Below are 23,490 nucleotides of genomic sequence, written 5' to 3'. Positions count from 1 at the left end.
TGAGATGAATGGCTTCTAGTGGCTGGAGGTGTCCAGGAGCAGAATCAAATGGTCAAAACCAACTGAAGAATCCATGGCCTCTTGTCAAAGTCAATGGTGATTGGAACTGTGGGATTGCATGTGCCGCAATCAACTGTGTAAGTTCATGCAAAGCTTGAGTGCTTGACCTGCAATTCTTTTTAAAAAATATAAAAATAAAAAATGTAGGGGCCCCTTTTGTTACATGCAACTTTCGATTTTTCATTTCTTTACTGAAAGATTTGCTCTCTGCACATTGTCTCATACAATATCATGGAGTTTGTACTGCTCCTCAGGACATTATCTGTTCATTTTAGTGTCTGAAGAACAAACTGCTGACAGAAGAAACATGACATGAGGAATGAATTCATGCAATTGAAAAGAGTGGACTAGCTGATTCAGATGAACTGGCATGAAGAAAATGGAAAAGAAAAACAAAAGAGAGATAGATCAAGGCATCTACAAATTAGGCTTCTAACAAGATGGTTTGGGATCACAAGTTTGCAGAGCACACTTTAGCAACACAAGGCTTGTTACTGAGACCATATCTTTGATATTCCTGAAGAGTAGTAAAACATAATCTGTTTACATTCTTAATCAAAAGGGAAAACGTCAAAAACAAATAAAAATCCCTCATGGATGAAGAAGGCATCTTTTCCATTTTTTTTTCTATGGTGTTTATTTACATGGGAGGTCTCACAGGCATCTCATTCATCGTCTGGTATATCAGTGCACCGTTTGGTGTAGATCCTGGAATTGATTCGTCCTTTGGCTCTGCTTTAGCTTTTGCAAACCCTCCTTCATGGGCTGGATGATGCCCGAGGTAAGAATGAACTGAAGGAAGTACAGGCAAGCTCAGTGTGTGCAAAGGGCCCAGTCCGGCCATTGCAAGGTTCGGCAATCCTGATTGTGCCATTCCGAAAGTGTAGCTGGTTGCTGGTTGTAGGTGCTGTGCTCCAGGCAGTGAGAATGCAGCATTGAGAGGTGGACATTCATATCTCACCAAGCCGCCTTGGGCTGAGTCTGCTCTTGGGAGTAGACCATGAGATTGAGGTGCTGTGTTGGATGCAGCAATGGAGGTGGCAGAGTTTGCATGACCACTGTTTCTTGCAGCAGGAACCTCATGGTTGTGTTTGCCCTCGTATGTAGTGATCACCGACTTCAGATCGTGTGCAGCCCTTTCCACATGCTTACGAACATTGCATCCTGGATGTGTGCACTTGTAATAGCTTCTGAATCACAAAATATTAGAATTGTCTGTAAGTAGTACAAAAAATGGCAAACTGGTGAGGATCCAGGTCAAGGACCATGCAATTACCAAAATGAAACCTTTGTCATTATTTCAAAATGCATGTTTTGCTATCCATATTCTTACCTTGGATTTGGATTTCCTTTGACAACCTTCTGACCATATTTGCGCCAACGATAGCCATCATCAAGAATGTCGACCTCACTGGTCGTCTGAACCACGATTCTTGGTTCACGGACTGCTCTAGAAGCTGCATTCAACTCAATAGCATTGGTGTCCAACTTCCTGAAACATAAAATACAGAAGACAGTTTGCGTATGAAACGTCAGATACAAAACTAATATTGTATAAGGAATTTTTTCCTCAAATTCACGGTAAGGAGTTAAATAAAAGATAAACTCACATCCTTTTCGAATCAGTCTCATCTCCCTCTCCATCACAACACAGTGACACACTTCCATGAGTGACTTGATCACCCTCATCTTTATCATTAGACATTGTGGAGGAAACATCCACCACGTCAGAGGACAAATGAGGTCCATCTGGACCATGCTGAACGCTAGTTGAAGACTCTCCACATTCAGCTAATACACGGGCAGATGAGGCAACTTCCAGGGAATCACCTTGCCAATCATGGGCTTCACTCCTGATGTTTGTATTTGCCCATATGGGTTTGCTATCAGAACCACCTTGAAAATCAGGCTGTTCAGACACATCCATTTGTGTGTCAGTAAAAGGATGGGAAGATAATAAGCCAGTTCGACGCGTCGGAGGAGGCTTAGGGTGATCATGGGTACCCTTATAAATAATCTCGGTAATCTGACCTTCTTGTGAGCGCTCCACCTTTTTCTTAACCTGACAATTTGGGTGAGTGCACTTATAATAACTCCTTGGAAATTCACTACCTTTTACTTGTTTCTGTCCATATTTTCTCCAGTTATAACCATCCTCAGCTGGCACGGGAACAGCAACAGAGGAAAATTCCTCTTTGAGATCCATATCTCCATCCTGTTGGTCATCAAAGGGCCCAGAATGTGTGCTACCCATACAGGAATCAGACCTCTGATTCGAAGTATTAGCACTGGCAGCATGTTTATTTTCAGCCTGAAAACTGAATTCTTCATTTTGGAAATTCATAGTGCCAGTTTCTAGAGTTGCTAAATCTTTAGCTTTCCCCAGTTCAACACATAACCCAACATTTGGAATTGTTTGCTGCTGACTAACATCTGAAGCAACCTACAGTAAACATATCGGTCATGATATGTTGATTGGAAAACCTACCAGACTTTGAAAAGTAGGAATACTATGGAAGGGTTTATTTTACACAAGTAAATTGTACTTGATGACTCATCTACCATTAAAAACCTTAATTGATTTTTCTCTATATAACTAACGTAGAGAATTTTAATCTACACTACCATAACATCCTGAATTCCTAAGGAGTGCTACTTGCCTTCACAATCAGCACAAACAAATAATTATGTCGATAGATTTTTAACATTTTTAAATAGTTTGTTACGTGATAGAATAATTACAGTGGGTCTTCAAACTAGAAAATACAATTTTTTATATGCTTATTATTAATCCATTTTACGATCTCACTAAGAAGACACACAAAAGGTCAAAAAGTTGAGCAAAATGCACAAAAATAGTCTAAAGTATAAATTAGGGCTCATGCCAGTTGCATAAAAGTTCACCTGAAATATTTTAACAGCAATACAGGGAAAATATGAATAAAATGATATACTTTTTAGGTACCATAAACGTTTTTTTTTAAGATAATAGATAATGGAAGCCCTCAAACCTCCATTTTTGATTAAGGTAGGTTTCAAACCCAAGCTTCGGCAACAACTTCCATGGCCCTTAAAGCTATACTCGCTGGCAACTTTGGGTGTCATAAAAGAAACAAGGGCCAACTTTATTTCCTTTAGTAGATGAGATAAGAAAAAAAGAAACACAAGGATCTGGTCTTATCACTCATACACAGTGCAGGAAATGAAAATTCACTCTCTGATATTGTAAAGAACCATACATATCGCCATATATATATATATATACACACACGCACACACACATACCATCCCAATGTTTAAAGAATATCAACTCTCTTTCCTTGCTATGATCTTTCAAATGTGAGAGAGGAATGACTTCCATTCTTCATGCATTAACTCGCTGATATAAATCTCTCATTTAAACTTCATATATATATATATACACACACACACACGCACACACACACATACCATCCCGATGTTTAAAGAATATCAACTCTCTTTCCTTGCTATGATCTTTCAAATGTGAGAGAGGAATGACTTCCATTCTTCATGCATTAACTCGCTGATATAAATCTCTCATTTAAACTTCCTTTTTTCCCCCTGTGAGCTATCTAAATAAAAAGCATGTTGCTATATGACTAGTATATCGCCAAAAGACTCTAGAAATAAAAACAAAATAGCCCCCAAAACAATGGGCCATAATTAGAGGCTCCTAAATACATTATTTCAATAAATAAATTAAGGCTTAAAAAATATATGCAATCTTTAGGTTATCTATGGATGCTGCTTTCTAAGTGGTCCAAATGCATCTTCTTTCTTCAGAACATCTACATTCCAAGAATGCTGAATAAAGTTACAAAAACCAAAAGAGGACTTACTATTTCAGAACTTGGATAAAATGAAGAATATGTGTTAAATGGCGGCTTGAATGAGAATCCAGATGCACCTTCAAGTGCATCATCACTTCTGAGCGGGGTAGGTTGGGCACTATTATCCTGCAAAAATTGAAGCTTGCCTGTGGTAGGAGACAACTGAGCCTAACAAAATAATTAGACAAGAAATCAGATATTTATGCACACATTTAGGTGGTCCATCGTAGATATACAAGACTATGCAATCGATAGAAAAGTTAAAAAAAAAAATCAAAATATATAGAGAAAGATAATTGATCACTTTATCGATGAAAATGACTAAAGCAATGTCATATCTTATTTGTTCTTTACCATCCATATCAACTAGAATGGAGGAACATAAGCTACTAATCAAGAAACTTGTTGGAACTGAACATAAATCTCCTAAAGAAACCCCACCATACGATTGCTAGATCCAATTTTCTCATCTTACAGGATCTCTATCTTTAGACTAAAAGAATATGCAAATTATCACTCTTAACAAATCTAAAACTGAAAAATATGATCCCATAACAATCAAAAATACGAATAGGTGACTTCAGTGTAGTACTTAAGTTCCCCTGGGCAACTACTTACTAGCTATTTCATATATTCCTTCTGGGGTTGGAATAGAATATCTTCATGGAATAAACTAATACACAGCAAATTGTAAATCAACAGGTAAAATGTATAGAAAAAATTGTTGAATAGAAGCAGACACTTTACACTTTTATGCTTATCACAATATTAGCTTAACTATCTTGATATTGTACTTTAACTCCACATTACAGTACATCATAAGACCACCTCATCAGAATGATGCCCAGTAAGATGAGGCTTGGTATGTTAAGACAACAAATAATAAATCTTTTGAATGCCCTATAAAATGACAAAATACATAACATGACAATCCTAACAAGTGTAATATCCAAGAAATTTCAAGCTCAGGTTTATAATTATTCAGTTTAAAAACTTCTGCATCATTCTGAAATTGATGGCAAAAATTAAGAAAGAATATCCCACACATAATATCACAAAGATTTCTAACAACCACTCGTGTGCTGATTCATCTATCAATATAATTGACAATAGAAAGTATGAAATAATACCATAGCATTTGATAGGAACACTGGAGAGTCCAGCAATGATGTGGGGCTTAAACCAGGTGGGATAGTTAGATATGGAGACTGAATATCAGAGGGGGATGATAAGTTAGCCGGCGGAATGCGAGCAGTATTGAGTTTAGGCACGTTAAAACCATTAGCAGCTATCCTCTCAGCAAGATTTCCATGCATATTTGGCTTATGCGTTCCAGACCAATTAGGTTCGAATGAAAGGCGGTTTGATGGCTCGTCCTCTTCTACTTTGGTAATTCTATCTCCCTGATCCATCTCGAGTGCTCTATGAAGTTCCGCATTCTCCTTCCCTTGAAAGGATTCTGGAAATGGTCTCGAACCAAAATCCTCGCTTAAAAAGCTCGACATTAAAGTCCTTGGGCTAAGATTTGGAAAGCTCCAGTCATTGATCACGCCAACCTTGTCTTCCGACCCAGCCATGGCAGACAAGATTTTTTGCTAACACAAATAGGGTTATTTCCAGATCTGTTAAGAGAAGACAAGATGCGACCGCTATTAAACCCAGATCAGAGTAGATTGCTTCAATGCGCAACAAGACATCGATTCCCACCTGGGATTCCACCTCGGAAATCAATTCTTGGTCCAATTGAAGATCAACAATCCGAGTTTGAAGGTTCCACGAGAATCGCACAAGACAAAAACTACGTAGATCCAAAAAAGTTAAGCTATTCCTAGAATTGAGAAAACAAATAAAGCAATTTCATCAACGAGAAGATACCTAATCTCCAGAAAGCAGCAGAGGACCGCAAACCTTTGAAAGTAATGTCGCAAATCTTCTCCAAAATCAAAATCGCCTATTGCGAAAAAGCGCAAAACCACATCTTTACATCAAAAACAATTCGGCAAACACGAAGGGTGAAAGCCTAGACGATAAACTACAAATAGAGACGCAAAAGGCATGATCCCAACCACATCAGACAGCGGCACAGCAAAGAGAACTTCCGAACCAATGAACGACTTGCTCTTCCCTGAGCAGGGTCAGTCTCCTAAAGCTGAAAAAACAGACGAACTGAAGCGGCAGAGAGGGACAGAGATCTGACACCGAACATGAGATTTCTCTTTCCTCTTTTTTCCTCTTTCGCTTTACCTCGGGAGGTCCGACAAACCCTGGGCTGGGCAAATCGCCTCATCGCAGGCGATCCTTCTACTGCTCCGCCTTGAGCAGAGAGAAAGGCACTGGGCGGTTTGACCGAGAGAAACAGTGGAAGGATGGGGATTGGGAATGGGAATAGATTCGCGTGGAAGTCGAGAGCGAGTCGAGAAGGCAGCTGCCATCTCCGTGGCCACTTTGTTCTTATCGCTCTCATCTCCTCCGTTTTAGGTTTAATTCTTTAATTATTATTCGCCTGTTGCTTACACGCTTTAATACGGATCTTAACCACTTTAAGTCCTGCTTCGTAAATATACTTAATATATTCGCAGTTTGTTAAATTTTAAATTATTCAAGTTAACCAAACATTTAAGGTCATTATTATTTGAATTTGATTTTTTTTCAGAAATTTATTATTTATTATTTATTATTTATTATTTATTATTTATTATCCTTGACAGGTGGGACAGATCGGCCCGTTAAAAATTCATCCTCTCATCCCCTGATGGCTAGCCTACCATACTAACTTATTAGGAAATTTTCAATCTAAAATGGATTATGGGTTAGACTGACCCGAATTCATAGATTTTTCCAATTTAATTTTTATGTTAATTTTTGTTATTCTCAATTCTCGAGTCGGCTCACTTGGGACTGCAATTCACAGATCACAAGTATCTATTTAGATTCATTTTGAAATACAGTGGACAAAATTTTAATTCAATCAATTTAATTTTTTTTTTCTTTTTTGATGAGATGGTTTAAGCCGATCAATCAAATCTAAATTGATAATTCTATTTTTTAATATGTTAAGCGACGTTTTGTGCATGTAATCGTGAGTGAAATTTGACGTGGGCTATCTAACGTGATCACAACCTAATTTTTTTATTCTCTCTCTCATCTGCATGCAACAACTTTTATCTCTTCTTTTTAAATTAAAATAAAATGTTGTCTTCTCCCTCCTATTATTACATGCAAAAAAATTATTATGGTAGCGATGATACAACATTATAGCAGCTATACAATAGCTACTACAACCTTTAACAGTTAGTATACAGTAGCTGCTACAACGATACAGTAGCTGTTACAAGTACAACGGTGCAGTAGCTGCTACAACGGTACAATAGTTGTTACAACTATGCAGAAGTTGATACAACGGTGCAGTAGCTGCTACAACGGTGCAGTAGCTGCTACAACGGTACAATAACTGCTACAATTGTGTAGAAGCTGCCACAACGGTGCAGTAACTACCACAACAGTACGGTAGTTGCTATAACATAATAGCTACACATTATAACAGCTACTATACAAAAGCTACTACAAGGTATAGCAGCTATTTTGTAGTAGCTGTTATAACGTTGTAGCATCTACATCACCTTTAAAAATTAGCAGTACAGTGATTGTTGCATGCAATCAGATGAAAGAGAAACGAGAATTTTATAGTTATTGTATGTAGATGAGAAAGAAAAATTGTTGTATGTAGATGAGAGAGATTAAAAAAAATTAGGTTTTGATCGCGTTAGATAGCCCACGTCGAATTTCGCTCACGGTCACACACAAAGCATCACTTAGTGTATATATATATATAGATAGATAGATATATATATCGCTACCCGAGTTGTAGCCTGAGTAGCCTTCAACCTTAAGAAAAGGATTTACAGTAGATTTACTGTAGGAGAAATAAAAATAACAGGAGAAAAAAAGAGAAACAGCTTGGGGGGTGATGTGTCGTTGACGCTTGTAACCTATTGTCCACGAACAGCCGAGGGGTGGTGTCGTCGTTGACACTTATAGCCCACCGCCCACGATCAACTCGGTAGATCATCCGGATTGACTCCGCCATTGATTCATGATCATAAAATTATGCGACAATAATTTTACCATTGTATCATGTCTAAATTTAGTCTAGTAATAAAAAAAAAAAAATCACTAGAAGCAGCAAAGCATTGCAGTGCCATTAGCTGATATATGTCTAGCATATTTTGGGAAATTAAAAAAGACACAAAAGAAAATTGGGAAATTAAAAAGAGGGATGGAAATCTATTCTTAGTAAATAAGTTTGTTGTTCTATTCTATGAAATTTAATGTATTTATGTTCTTTCAATTGACACCTCAATTCTTTGAAGTTTACGAGCTTGAATAATTTATAAATTTATTTATTTTATTTGTGAAATGTTTAATTATAAATTTATTTTTTATTTAAATATATGAAAATAGAATATTTTTAAAATTTATAAGTTTAAATTATTTATGATATGTTAAAAATAAATAAATGATATAATTTTCATGTATTAAGATAAATGTATAGTTTCTATTAGAATATTATTTCCTGAGCTTGATGAAATTTTTAATAAACAAGTTAGATAAGAAAATAAATAAAACCTTAATACAATTAATCTAAACTCGCGAGATGCTACTTGTGCTAAGGTAATTTTTTTAGGACAAAATTTAAAAGGAGCCTAATTTTGATATAATAGTGATTTATATATAATCATGTTAATTAAAGTGAATAATTGATTTTTCATATTATATCAGCTATCGAGGAGTTTCTACAACGTAGTTTCTATACGGTGTAGCAATTACCAATAGTGGTTACATATGTATTTCTAAATCATAAATTTTAAAATCTTGAACTCTAAATTTTAAACTGTACCAACTTTATCAAAATTATTTAAACTTTATCAAATTTAATTTAAATTAATTAAAATTATTTGAAAATAATTATAGTAGATGTTTAAGAGCATCCTGTAGGTGCATCGAAGGCCGGCAAGAGGGGGGTGAATTGCTCCTGAAAAATAAAATTATACCCTCTTCAGATCTTTCAACTCAAAATTACAGTAGTAAACAATAACAATTAAAAGGCAGAAAAAGAAAAAATAGAAATTTAACCTGGTTACAACCAAGGAGGTTATTAATCCAGGGCAATGAGAAGTGCACTAAACAGAATCTCCTTTGCTGAAGGCGGAAAAACCTTTTACACTCTAACGGCTCAGAACTATTGCTAGGAATTGATTACAGAGTTGAATGTAGAAGTTATTCTGAATTCCTAGCTCTAGGGGCCTTTAAATAGCCTCTGAAAATCTGATCTCGAAGGTTCAAGGCACCTCCAATAGGGGTCCAAGGCGCCTCTAAGGGTTCAGCGGATAAAACTTTATCCGCTGCGCAAACGGTCTGTTTGACCAGGCTTAAGGCGCCTTCATCAGCCTTGAAGGCGCCTTCAAGGCAGCTTGAAGGCGCCTTGAGCTGTTTTATCCAGCTCAGCTTTTTTTTCCATCTCTTTTGTGTCGGCTTTCTTTAGCTTCCGACGCTCCGTTCTTTTGGATGATTTCGGCCAACCGAAATAGGGCTCACCCGAACCCAATTTCCAGCCTTCTCCTCGAGCAGCCTTCCGTCCTAGTTTAACGTCCCTCGAACGTCGCGCACGCTCTTCACGCCCACCGGAGTACTCTTCCGCAGCTCTCTCGTCCTTCGGACGCACCGAGCCCGTCGCCTCCTTTCCCGTGCCGTCCTTCTCGCTAGCTGCGTCTTCCGCTCGACTTCCTGTGCTCCTAAGCTCCTGCACACTCAGACACAGGGATCAAACACAAAGTAGGACCTAACCAACTTGGTTGATCACATCAAAACTACCACGGGGTCTAACACATCCACAGTGGATAGACCCCGTTGAGAGCTCCTTCGTTGCCACGTCCGCGCCACATCAAAATTTAAAAAGCTCATATCTTCTTCCACTATCAAAAAACCCTCTCAACAACTCCCTCATGGGTCCTACACTTTTTATTATATATAATTCTCATTTCTCCTTCATAATTCATACACCATTAATTTTTTATAAATTTAATTCATACACCATTAATTTTTTATAAAATTTAAATTTATAAATTGATAACATTAAACAACATTAATAATTAAAAAAATACATAAATATTACAGTGTATCAAATAAAAAGACATAAATTATAATAATAGTCCTAACAATAAATATAAACTCATCTACACCAAGCCATATCTCTGTTTAATTTTTTCCACCATTTTCTCATGTAAATAAAGTTGTCCTGGTGTCATCTCACTGGTATCCTTCATAAAATTTTCATAATCCTTATGAAAGATCTCGACTTCTCGCAAAATCATTTTTTGGATTTGATATTCTTTAATATCTTGTCATTCTTTGTCGATGCTATGTTCCATTGTGTCGACCTCTCTGGCTTTAGATTTGCCCTTTCTTTTCGTTGCCTTTTGCCCTATAGAACGAATGCGGACTTCAGAGTCATCTAAATCAACACTTGTATCTGGATTTGATGTTGAAGTGTTTCCCCCTGATTCGGATGTCCTTGCTTTCTTGTTAGAGTAATGAGCAACTGATTGTGGAGTATATTTCTCATATTCTTTAAGAACCCTCCACACATGCATATACTTAAAATCCTTGCCTTTGTTGTTGGCTTTCCACATATTCAATGCATTCTCCAACACATTCTTGTCACTCCAACCGCTTTGCCGATGAGTATAAAAATTATTATAAGTTACAGAAAATTCATTTACCATTGGTACAAACCTATAATAATGTGATTTCAGTCGCTGATAACTTCTCGTCATAGATCCAGTGGGACGATGTTTGTTGTAGTAATCAGCTATACGTTTTCAAAAAGTTTGATCCTTCTGGTCATTACCAATGATTGCATCAATGCTTATAGTTGTCCATGACTTCGCAAGGACCACATCTTCATCGAGAGACCAAAATCTTCGTTTCGATTCATTTTCCTCCAGCTCCACTTCACGCTCCTCTTGTGATGAGTGTGGTGGCAACTGAGTTGCAGGAACAGATGATAGTATTAGAGATTCTTTGTCGCTGATAGATGGATCAATAGTTGCCCTTCTTGATTCATTCGAATGTATGACAGGTGGTTGAGTAGGAAAAAATATGTAAGGATAAGGCATCCCAAGTTGGCTACCCATTGCTGACCAATCTTGGGATGAATACATACCAAATGGAGCTGGGGCGGCGTTACTTGGATTTCACGGCTGCAAAAAATTTTGAGAACTTTGGGAATTTGGAAAATTTGGAGAATATTGTGGAACATATGAAATATTTTGAACATTTGGAGGATATTGTGGGTGAGAGAAAATATGAGGATATTGGATATTTGGGGGAGTGCGAGTATTTTGAGAAGATGAATTTCCTTCCGTATTTGAAGAATTCAAAAAATTCGTAAAGGAAGTATTGAGATTTTCATCCATCTCGAACACAAACAGGGAATGAAAGGGAGAAATGAGTTGAGAGCAAAGATTGCAATCGAATGAATAAAATTGATCCCATATTTATAGATTTTTTGTATATTAAATAATAAAATTAAAACGTTAAACAACGACTAAAAATTAGCCATTGTTCAACGACATGCAATCGGTAACCGTTGCATGCGGCTAAAAATTAAAACGTTGTATTTTTTTATTATTAAAAAAATTAAAATATATATAAAAAAATAAAAGCAACGAAGAAGCGGCTCTGTAAGGACATAGCCGCTTTTTCGTTCGAGGGAGAAACCTCCCTCCCACTATGGGAGGGACTGAGAGGGAGGTTTCTCCCTCTACCACGTCCACAGTGGGAGCTCCGAGCTCCCACTGTGGGTGCTCTAATAACTTTTATATATCATACAAGCTATAAAATAGGGTAAGAAATAATATTATAGTAGTTATCTATAGTTACTCCATACTCTTAGATTGGATGAGAGGCATTCTAGGAATAAATTTTTTTGATGGTTTTTTTTAATAAGTGTCCTGATGATTTACTTAATTTAGGATGTCGTTCTAATTTTATTTATTTTTATATTTATTCTAAATGTATTTTCTTAAAGTTATCAATATCTACCGATGAGTTGGATGTTGAGATGGAGGTGATGATGCAAAGTCTGTCAACGTACTGTTGTTGAGGTGGGGTGTCCTTTAATTTGGAGTCAGTTCAAAAATTCAGTATCATTTAATTATATTTTTTATTTGAATTTTTTTTTCATAAATATATTAGAATTAAAATTATAATTAAAAATCGAATCGTGGATATTTGAATCATAATCTGAATATATCATGATATCATAATCTTAAAGGACCAGCATGGTTTAACCTATGCACACAAAAATAAGTGTCGAAATTATGAATTATGTAGTTAAATTCCTCAGATGCTTTGGCAGTAATTGCCATGGGCCACACTATAACGATTAATTTTTTTAAACTATTAATTAATTAATTAAATATTTAAGGTGCGAATCCAGTTACCTTATATTATAGAGATTTTTTTTCCAATAGAATAATAAATCTAAAAATATTAACTTTTTAAATGGATATATCTTTAAATACTTTTTAATTTATCTTAGCTGTCTATGAAAAAAAAAACCGGAGCAGTGACCTCATAATAAGCAATGAAATTATAGAAAGTGAGAGAGAAGCTGAGAGTTATGAAGCTCGTAGCCATGAATTTCAAAAATCATTCAATCATTTAAGTCATTAATTCCAAGGACCGATACCAGTCATTAACTTCGAAAAGCATGATTGTGGGTCATGTCTGAATGTGGTCCATAATCATCTAGGGTTTACCGACTTTTGTCCCTCACTCTGGTATAACGGTAAAGCATTCAAATAGTTAATTAGATAATATTAAAGGATCGATTCTTAATTATGATGTAATATACAAGTGATTTTTTTCCAAATAGGATGAGAAGGTTGGCTAATAGATGTTAATTAAGTACTTTTCAATTTATTAAAAAAATTTATAAGGTTAACAGATAATCTCTAGGATTAATTCGTTCGAATAATTATATATTTGAATTATCAAAATAATAACTTGAAGTAAAGAGCGATCAAGATGGCAAAAGGCGAATACACTCATCTCTAACGCCCCTACTAATTACCTTTGGAATAGTGACTAGCACATAAGGGAGACATTTATCTCAACTTTGCCGAGATTCGAACCCCGGATCTCATGATGATAACACCTCATGTGCTAGCCACTAAACCCATCCGAGGAGACGGAGTAAAGAGCGATCAAGAAACTAGAGTAACTAACCAACCAACCTTTTACTAGAGGTCAATTCTCTTGTCCAAGATCTTTGTATGCCTAAGTAGAAATACTAATATAGAATTAGGGACGATAATTTTTTCCATGGATTTGAGGCCCCATGGGAAAAATTTAAAACAGGGGTGGATTTGGAGAGTTTTTTCGAGTATGAGCTCATGTCCAGAGTGTAGGATCAAAAAGTAAGAGAAGGGGGAGGGGGTGAATAGCGCTCGTGACTAATTCGTTCATTTTAAAATAGTCGATCAAAGATACAGAGCGGAATAATAAAAATCAAACACAAATACCAAGACTTTACTTGGTTCGGAGCTTGTGACGAATCCTACTCCAAGACTCGCACATAAGAGTGCTTTCGATGGACAATCATTATAACTTCGGAAAATTACAACTTGAAGTACAATTTTAATGCAATAATTAAAAGTATACTGACAAGTAAGAAAAGAGAATTTAAGGCTTCCGGTTGTTGGAGTCGAGTTACGGCTTTGTCGGATTGTCCTTTGAGCAATGCGCAGTAGAAAGATTGCTGAAATCAAGTGTCTCACAGGCTCTGCTCGAACCAAGCTTAAGTAAGCCATTGAAGGCGCCTCCAACCTCCATAGGAGGCGCCTCCAACCAAGGGTTATCCCCTTTTCCGTGGTGCTGATAAGCTCCGCTGCCTGGGCTGCTTAACCACCTGAAGGTGCCTCCAAGCTCCATGGAGGACGCCCTCCATCCAGCGTTCAAGGCACCTTCAGCATCCTTGGAAGGCGCTTGCCCTGCTTTCTGCACAGTTGCAGCTAAGGCGCCCGAGGCGCCTCCAACTGCCCGGAAGCTCCTTGGACACTGTTCATCTGAGAATTCCTTTGGGCAACTTCATTCCTGCAAGACATATTAATACACAAACAAAGTATACCATACAAAACTATGTTAGCACAATAATATAAGATAAATACAAGTATTTGACAGTCACCGGACTGTTCGATTCTGACTTTAGATTTCGCGGAAACCCTAGGTCGAACCGACATATACTATTCCCTCTTCGAGGAACACATTCTCACTTACTCCTCTCAGGAGAAGTTACCTGTTGCCAGATTGATCCTCCAGACCAACTGGACTTTTGCTCAGCGTCAGAAGCTTTCAGTCTTCATACTGGACGTTCGCTCCACGACCCATCCAGACTTCCACCTGGTTTGTGGCACCAGGATTTCAACCTAGAGTCCCCGACTCTAGGATTTTACCTGAAGCGCTCGACCCACCAAGACTTTTCGCCTAGGGGTATCATCCCCTAGGACCTAGGGTTACCGCCCCTAGGGGTTTCCACCTACCTAACCACAGCTACGACTTTTTATCATCTAGGGTTACCACCCCTAGGACCTAGGGTTATCACCCCCAAGGTTTTCCACCTGCCTAGAATCCACTAGGACTTTTGCCTAAGAACACTTAGGACTTTTCTGCAATCTCATTCAAACTTGTTAAACAACAAATAATCTTAACTTTGAACCCTTTGACATAATCAAAACACAGGTTCGATCGTTTGGTGCTTCCCGCGCCAACAATCTCCCCCTTTTTTATTATTGCATCCTAGTTCAAAGTTAAGTAAAATATAACGATAATTAAAGGAATTTTAGCCTGAGCATAAATATAATAATTTGTAAAAAAAACTTCCTTATGCTCCCCTTTTCATAAAAATTATGTTTTAATCTTAACTTTTAACTTCTCTCTCCCCTTTTGACATAAATCAAAAATAAAATAAGTAAAGAGAATTTTTTTACTCTATTTAACTTAGGCTCCCCCTGAAGGCTAGCACTTAAAAAAAACTTAGCTAAATTAGAAATGTTTTTTAAAAATTTAGCTTTTACAAGATTTTGATAAAGACTTAGGTTTGAAAATTTTTTTGATAAAACATTTAACTTTTAAAAATAATTCCACGTAAAAAAACTTAGCTAAGAAGATGAATTTTTTTAAAAAGAAACTTTATCAAATACTTAGCTTTATCAAAACTTAATTAAGTATTTAGCTTTTAAAAAAAAATTGATTAAAAAGCTTAGTTAAGTACTTAGTTTAGAAAAGATTTTCATAAAAAGCTTAGTTAAGTACCTTTTTTTTTAAAAAAAACTTATTTTTCTAGATAAAAAATATTTAAACTTACTTTTCCAAATAAAATATTTAATAATTATTTAAAAAAATAGTTAAATAGGAAAATTGAATTTCCTTTTTAAAAAATTAACTTTTCAAAGAGCAAAAAAAAAAGTTTAACTTTGAAATTTTGAAAAAGAATACTTTAACTTTTCAAAACAAAAAAAATTAACTTAATTTGACTCCCTTCACTCCCCCTTGATTAATACCTTAAAAATATTTTGAGGATCATAGAGTCCAAGCATGTCTAAGATAAAAGAAATTATCTATTTTTCTAATTTTCCAAGGTAGTTTTCTATTTTCCTGATTTTCTATCTCACCTTTTCTAAGTTATCAAACATGTAAAAATTATGAGTTCATGTGAGATAATGGAGTTAAGTTAATTTTGAAGTTGATTTTATCTATGATGATATTGAAGAATATTAAAAAAAAATAAGTTTGATTCAAAAAAGTATTGATTTTTGAAAAGTATTTAAGTTTTAGATTTCAAAAATATTAAATTTGAGATTTTAAAATATAAGTTTAAATTTCTAAATTTAATTTAAAATTATAAGAATAATTTGAAATTTTGAAAATAATTGAAATTTTGAAGATTAGTCTTTGGAAATTAATTAATATTAACATATTAAAAATTAATTAATTTTGAAATTATAAACTTGCATATGATTTGAAAATAACCAACATTTTGAAATAAATTATGATTTGAAAGTAATGATAATTTGAAAATAATTAATATTTTGAAATTAATTATACTTGTGAAATTAAGATTTAATTATGATTTGAAAGTAATTATTAATTAAAATGACTTAATTTAATTGAATTAATTTTTAGTTAACTTAATTGAGTTTAATTAATTTGGATTTGGTTAGCTACTTTAAATTTTAAACCTAGGTTCATCTCACCCTTTTCTAGATTTTTCAATCAGAAAACCTTAACAATTTTATGAGATGGTTAATTTTATCTTCAATATTAGATTACCATCTAAGAATTGATTTACAATTAAGTTAGACTAAGGTTTTCCAAGTAGTCAATTAAATATTTATTTCAATTGGTGGCTTCTAGACTATGGCGAGACATTAGGCATTCTTGGGTATGAGATCATCCACCACTTCTAAAAAAACTTTTTAAAGAAATTGGATATTTAATTTCCTTTCTGAAACTCCTCAGTCTAACTAGTTAAGTGTGAATCAAGTCTAAGTCCTTATTTATCCTAATCTAAGCATGTATAGTGAAAGCAGTAAAGCAAATATCAAACAAATCTATCTATCGATACAAATTATTTTTCTATTGGCTTCCCTGGATCATAGCCTCGATAGGGTCTATCAAGGTAATGGATTTAATCCTTGGAGACCCAATATTGATCAAGTCTAACTTGATTAATCAAGTTCGACTTAGGGACCTATGTTTGGACTAATTTTCTATTTGTTCTATTTACAAGTGATAAGTAAGATCTGTATTTTTGTTTAGCCTTAAATCTAAGTCTAGATCGATTGTAAACGACTCTTTGTTTTTCAAGAATCAGATCAAGATTCTTAGAACCCAAGATGAATTGTTCCAACGTGTCCTTAAGTCCTTTAACTTGAGTTTTCAAATTAGAATTTTCTTCCTCAAGTTGTTGGATTTGGGTTGAAATTTCATTTTGAATTAGCTCAGTCAAAGAACTTAGGTTAGTCTTCTCCTTAAGGATTGTTACCTCCTTTTGGAGTGACTTGACTCGGAGATTGGATTTTGCCAACTTTTTTTTAACAAATATGAAACTAAATTTTGTAAATCATCTACGTTAGTACTAGAAATTAGAGAACTTACAATGTGATTAGGTCCTTCAGAAATGGATATGAATTTGTGGCTTCTCTCGGACTTAGTTTCTGATTCACTCTTGATATCAGACTCAGACTCGGTTTCGGTAACGTACGCTTGTACTGGTAGAGCAAGGAAGCTTGCTTGCTTGTGTTCTTCATCAGAATCTTCAGAGGACTCAGACCACGTTGCTTTCAAGGCCTTCCTTCTTCGATGCTTCTGGTTCGGACACTTCTGCTTGTAGTGCCCCTTATGGTTACAGCCATAGCAGGTAACTCCAGACTTGGCCTTCGTGTTCGATTGATGAGTCACCTTCTTCTTTTTACACATTTTTCGTACCAATTTTATGAGCTCGGCGGTAATTTCGTTGTCTTCTGAGTCTAATTCATCTTCGAACTCGAGTTCGGTTCTGCACTTTGCTTTTGATTCTCGTATTCTGCTTGTTCCTACAATCAAAGCAATATCTTTCTCGGCCGGAGTAGTATTAGTTTGCTCATGAAGCTCGAATTCTAAAAAAAATTCGTCTAATTTGATTAATGACAAATTCTTAGATACTTTGTAAGCATCTACTATGGATGCCCACAAGGTGTTCCTCGGAAATACATTTAATGCATACCTGATAACGTCGTGATTTTCAACCTTCTGTCCGATCGCGTGGAGTCCGTTCAGTAGATCTTGTATACGAGCATGAAGCTGGCTCGTTGACTCACTTTCCTGTATTTTTATATTATATAATTTATTCATAATTAAGTCTTATTTGCTTACCTTTGTGTCAGAAGTGCCCTCATGCAGCTCAATCAACTTTTTTCATAATTCTTTCGCGCTTGAGAACGGGCCGACTCAGTTCAACTCTTCTTTGGTTAAGCCGCATTGAAGAGTGCATGTTGCTTTGGTGTCGACCTCAATTTTCTTCATTAAGGTTGTGGCTCAGTTCTTGCATGATACTGGCTTTCCAGCGTCGTTGAGTGGGAGTTCGAGACCAATATGGATGATTATCCACATCTCACTTGCGTCTTGAGGTGGTACTCCATTCGACTCTTCCAGTAGTCAAAATCTTCGCCAGAGAAGAGGGGAGGGCATGCAGTGCTATACCCTTCTTGGTGGGCCATTAAAGAATCTAGCACGACAAAAAATCAAGAAAACTTGTTCCAAGACTTGGTCTTGGATTAGTAATGCGAGATAATAATTTAAAATAAGGGAGCTCGAGTGATGTTGCACCAACTTCAAGGAAAAATAAATTTTTAATTACGATAAAATGATCAAAATAAGGCAATTATACCAACTCTGATTAAATAAAATAAAAGAATTAATACCACAAAAAAATGTGTGAATGGTGGTTTCATTGATTCGAAGCGACCATTCTCTGATACCAATTGTAGGATCGAAAAGGGCTAGGGGAGTTAATAGCGCTCGTGGCTAATTCATTCGTTTTAAAATAGTCGATCAAAGATACACAACAGAATAATAAAAATCAAACACAAACACCAAGATTTTACTTGGTTCGGAGCCTGTAGCAATTCCTACTTCAAGGTCCACACGTAAGAGTGTTTTTGATGGACAATCACTATAACTTCAGAAAATTACAATTTGAAGTACATTTTTAATGCAATAATTAAAAGTATACTAACAAGTAAGAAAAGAGAATTTAAAGCTTCCAGTTGTCAGAGTCAAGTTACGGCTTTGTCGGATCGTTCTTTGAGCAGTGCACAGTAGAAAGATTGTTGAAATCAAGTGTCTCACAGCCTCTGCTCGAACCAGGCTTAAGTAAGCCATTGAGGGCACCTCTAACCTCCATAGGAGGTGCCTCCAGCTAAGAGTTATCCCTTTTCTGCGATGCCGATAAGCTCCGTTGTCTGCGCTGCTTATCCACCCTAAGGTGCCTTCAAGCTCTATGGAGGACACCCTCCATCCAGTGTTCAAGGGGCCTTCAACATCCTTGGAAAGTGTCTTCTTCCCTGCTTCCTGCACAGTTGTAGCCAAGGCGCCCGAGGCGCCTCCTACTGCCTGGAGGCGCCTTGGACACTGTTCATCCGAGAATTTCCTTGGGTAACTTCATTCCTGCAAGGCATATTAGTTCACAAACAAAGTATACCCTGCAAAACCAAGTTAGCACAATAATATAAGATAAATACAAGTATTTGACAATCACTGGACTGTCCGGTTCTGACTTCGGATTTCGTGGAAATCCTAGGTCGATCCGACGCATACTGTTCCCTCTTCGGGGAGCGCTCCCTCACCTACTTCTCTCATGAGAAGTTATATGTTACCAGATTGATCATTCAGATCAACTGAACTTTTGCTCAGCATCCGAAGCTTCCGGTCTTCATGCTGGATGTTCGCTCCACGACCCGTCTAGACTTCCACTCGGTTCGCGACACTAAGATTTCAACCTAGAGTCCCCGACTCTAGGATTTTGCTTGAAGCACTCAACTCGCCAATTCCGCCTAGGGTTACCACCCCCTAGGACATAGGATTACCACCCCCTAGGGTTTTCCACCTGCCTAACCGCTGCTAGAACTTTTCATCACCTAGATTTACAACCCCCTAGGACCTAGGGTTATCACCCCCTAAGATTTTTCACCTGCCTAGAATCCATTAGGACTTTTGCTTAAGAACACTTAGGACTTTCCTACAATTTCATTCAAACTTGTCAGACAACAAATAACCTTAACTTTGAATCCTTTAACATAATCTAAATACAGGTTCGATCGTCTGGTGCTTCCCGCACCAACACAGAGATTTTTCAAATTTCTACAGTTGAACAGGAGTGAATATGGGGATGACATTCTGATCCTCAAATGTGCCTCGATGATGATGATGATAATAATAATAACAATCATCATTGCTCCTCGTCCAGCAATCCCTCTATGCCTTCCACATCATCCTTCACCATCTCAAGGACTCAAGTCCTAGGATGAGCTTCCCAAGCTTGGCTGCACCAAACTCCTCATGTGTGTTTCACCATGTCTTGCATGACTCAAATACACATATCAAAATAATATGAAACCTAACTTAAACTTTTAACACACACATCAAAACCATGATCGTACCGATCAAATCTAGGTCGATTGCACCCACAAATTACTCTACCAGGAGTTTACTGATAGAGAGTATTAGTGGATTGCTCATCAATTAGTCCAAGGAGTCTGGGTCTTAGAGTAGAAGCCACCGAAGGCTCCAAACTAAGTAAACTGATCGTGTCCTTATTTTTCTATTTTTTGTTTCATTTTTTACTTAACTATTTTCTGTTGTGTACTTTATTTTAAAAGTTCAAGAGAGGAATAATTTTTAAAATATATGTGATTAAATCCCCCCTACGATCCCACACTTTCATCCCCTTCACCAACGATCTCCGGAGAGCTTGCATGTCAACTTATTTGTTGACTGGTGACTTGATCATTGACGGTATTGGACTAGAACAATATCATTATAGATAATTTGTATGTTCTCTTGAAAATGTGAATGAAAAATTCGATGAAAAAGTAGATTCTAAAGGTGTGTGGAAGTTTAATTTCACATTGAGAGATTACTCTTGAAAGTCGATTCACATAGAATTATAATTGTGAATGTTGTGAACATGAATGTATGTGTCATGGGAGTGTGAATCTAGCACCCGGATTGCATTTAACTTAGGTGGCTCATTCGTCATTTGGCCATTAATCAGTAGATTTAATACTGCCATGAATCAGATGTATAAAAATTACATCCAAGTTCTTTCCTTAGATCTTCACCTTTGTCACTTGGCAATTTTTGTTATTTCTTGTGATAACGTTTGGGTACCATTCTGTTTGTCACAAACAATCAATACTTGGTTATGATTGTAGTTTTGTCATTGCATCCTGAGAAACAATCGTTCAATGTAACCTTGAAGTACCCTAGAGGAGACGAATTTGTTTCAAGAAGATCTTGGTAGAACTCAACCTGAATTACCACTTGGACTCGGCACTCGGTAGAACTCAACTCGGATTCTCACTTGGACTCGGTTTTGTTAGAACCCCAAGGTAGTTTTAATATGATCAACCAACTCAGGTTAGGTCATGTTGGTATTTAACCCCTATGTCTAAGTGTGCAGGAACTTAGGAGTATAGGAAGTCGAGCGAAAGACGCAGCTAGCGAGAATGATGGCATGGAAGAGAGCCGACGGGCTCGGTGCGTCTGAGGTATTAGGTGCTACGAAAAAGTACGCAGGCAGGTGAGAAGGAGGCACACAACATTCTCTGAAGGACGAGAAGTCGGAGCGGAAATTTGCTCGAGAAGGTCAGAAGTTAGGTCGGGTGAGTCCTATTCCGGATGACCGAAATAACCCAAGCGAGTGGAACTGAAGCAGAAGATCCGGACCAATACGAGAGGAACCGGAGCAGAAGACCGGGACTGAAAAGTAACACTAGGTTGACTTTCCGGTCCAAGAGCTCGTACCTAAGTCCGGGCGCCCCGACCTGGTCCAAGCACCTGGACCCCTCGGGACAGCCCAAGGGCGTCTTATTTCAGCGGCCTCGCAGAGCGGGTTTAACCCGGTCTGGGCGCCTGGAACTAGTACAGGCCCCCGAACCTAAAAAGTTATTGACACGCTAGGTGTCGCGAGCCGTTGTGACGGGGATACAAGTTTATCACTCTCCAGGTGCTTGGAACCCTTTTAGGCACCCCCACCATAGCTATAAATACAGTCTTGGTCCCAGAAGGTTACAACAACACTTGTAATTGATTATTCTTTAGTCTTGTTCTGTAATTGAGTGCTTCAATTGCTGTAAGAGGCTTCTCCGCCTGAAGGAGATTGTTTAGTGAGCTTTTCATCTTCCTTGCATTAACAACCTCCCTAATTGTAACCAAGTAAAATCTCTGAGCCTCTTCTTTGTTTGATTAGTTTTCTTTTGTACAAGTGTTTATATTAATATAGCTATAAAGTCAAGAAAGATTTGTCTTTATTGTGCTGACTATTCACACCCTCTAGCCGATCATCAAGGGACCAACAAGAGGTATTTGTTAGAACTTAGCCTAGATTCCCACTTGGATTCAACACTCAACAATCAACAGCTCGGTTCGAGAACTCGACAGCTCAACCCACTCGACACTCGATCGATTTAGGCACTTGATAGCTCAACCCATTCGGCACTATGTGGCTCGGACATTCAATACTTGGGTTGCTCAGGCACTCAATAACTACCTTCTCAAATAGCTCAGTCATCCCAAGTAATTTATCCCTCTGGCAACCTTAAAACAGCATATCAATATTATCTCGACAGATTAGGTAAAGATTAAATATTTTATAGTTTTTTATTATCTCCAATAAATATCTACACCATTTTTTTTATGCAACAAAATGGGATAACTATCCATCCCAAGATCTTGGGAAAGGAAGGTAATTTACGATATAACTAGGAGGAACTTATTGTTAGAAATAAACTCCAGGAATTCAAAGCTTACTTCTATGATGTAAATCTACCATCTACATTAGTCCCCATGGGTTTAGTTGGAATGGTTAGTACGTAAAAGCTTGTCACTTAAGAGCATGAGTTTGAACCTCAGGATAGTCAAGGTGCAATTTCTTGGTCTCTGTGTATCTTTTCCCATTGCGTACTAGCTTCTTTAGTTATCGTGATTTACCTCTTTTGTGTTAGTCCTGAGACAGACTGACGGAGGCGCTGGGGCGAGCGAATCGCCATTTTTACCACATATTATATAACATGAGATTATGAGACCTATTTATACTGACTTCTCTAACCTGCACCCTTATATTTTAGGTATGTTGCTGTGTGGTAAATTGGGTTGACCTGATATTCTGTTAGAGATGATGTCCGAGATAAGGTGGATTCTTTAAGTTTGATAGAATGCCAATCTTTCAGCATTTTGGGGTTATCAATTGGATCTATTAAGCCGAAAAGGGTATCCTTAGTAGTTTTGTTCAACTCCAAACCACATGCTAGCCCCTACTTAGTCATATATCCAAATATGCAGTTCGGTCCACCTAGCTCAGCTTACTCTTGGCTCATCGGTAGAAAAATTACTAGCCACTTCGGTCCAAGTATTGTATGTATGTATTATCATGAATGAGTGCCACCCTGTTTAGGACCAACTCAATTTACATATATGCATGGATTCACGAAAAAAAATTATTTCGATTTTTGTTTTCCAAAAAATTGATGACATCAACTTTGTGAAACCAGACAAGAAGTTTTTTTCTAAGAAAAGATAATTAATTTTCTTAGAAAGAAGAAAAAATCACTACAAAAATCTTGAAAAATAAAGAAAACAATGGATTGTTTTCTTAAACACAGTATCTTTTGGCATGAAATGGACACTATAGGGGATCCAAGTTACGCGATCTCTCTATTTGTCGACTGAAACCAAACCGATGATTAACAATTCTATG

The 23,490-nt window shown here is 36.9% G+C and overlaps 1 protein-coding gene across 5 annotated transcripts; it reads right to left on the bottom strand.

The window, feature by feature from the left end:
- Nucleotides 1–532: 532 nt before the first annotated feature.
- LOC122038294 (probable WRKY transcription factor 34) lies at nt 533–6,397 on the bottom strand. Of its 5 annotated transcripts, XM_042597958.1 has the most exons (8): nt 5,978–6,397; nt 5,787–5,862; nt 5,619–5,709; nt 5,042–5,533; nt 3,921–4,079; nt 1,671–2,503; nt 1,394–1,552; nt 533–1,250 (listed from the first exon to the last, which is right to left on the bottom strand). In XM_042597958.1, exons 4-8 carry the CDS (start codon nt 5,486–5,488, stop codon nt 701–703), a joined length of 2,148 nt encoding a protein of 715 aa, XP_042453892.1. In that variant the 5' UTR covers nt 5,489–5,533; nt 5,619–5,709; nt 5,787–5,862; nt 5,978–6,397; the 3' UTR covers nt 533–700. The 5 variants fall into 5 exon arrangements, with proteins under 5 accessions (XP_042453892.1, XP_042453890.1, XP_042453893.1 ...); XM_042597956.1 differs by having other exon boundaries at nt 5,787–6,397; XM_042597959.1 differs by having other exon boundaries at nt 5,619–5,862.
- Between the last annotated feature and the right edge of the window lie 17,093 nt (nt 6,398–23,490).

The sequence above is a fragment of the Zingiber officinale genome, chromosome 1A, assembly GCF_018446385.1.
Source record: "Zingiber officinale cultivar Zhangliang chromosome 1A, Zo_v1.1, whole genome shotgun sequence".
Taxonomy (NCBI): Eukaryota; Viridiplantae; Streptophyta; class Magnoliopsida; order Zingiberales; family Zingiberaceae; genus Zingiber; species Zingiber officinale.
Note: the sequence above shows the minus strand (reverse complement) of the source record. Positions and strands in the feature narration are given on the sequence as shown.

What these genes read in the sequence shown, in the direction of transcription:
- LOC122038294 (XM_042597957.1), bottom strand. Translation starts at nt 5,488, where the DNA reads ATGGCTGGGTCGGAAGACAAGGTTGGCGTGATCAATGACTGGAGCTTT. An exon ending in TGTTCCTATCAAATGCTATG is followed by an intron (nt 4,080 to 5,041) that starts GTATTATTTCAT and finishes TTATTTTGTTAG; the next exon opens with GCTCAGTTGTCTCCTACCAC. An exon ending in TTTATCCAAGTTCTGAAATA is followed by an intron (nt 2,504 to 3,920) that starts GTAAGTCCTCTT and finishes TGTTTACTGTAG; the next exon opens with GTTGCTTCAGATGTTAGTCA.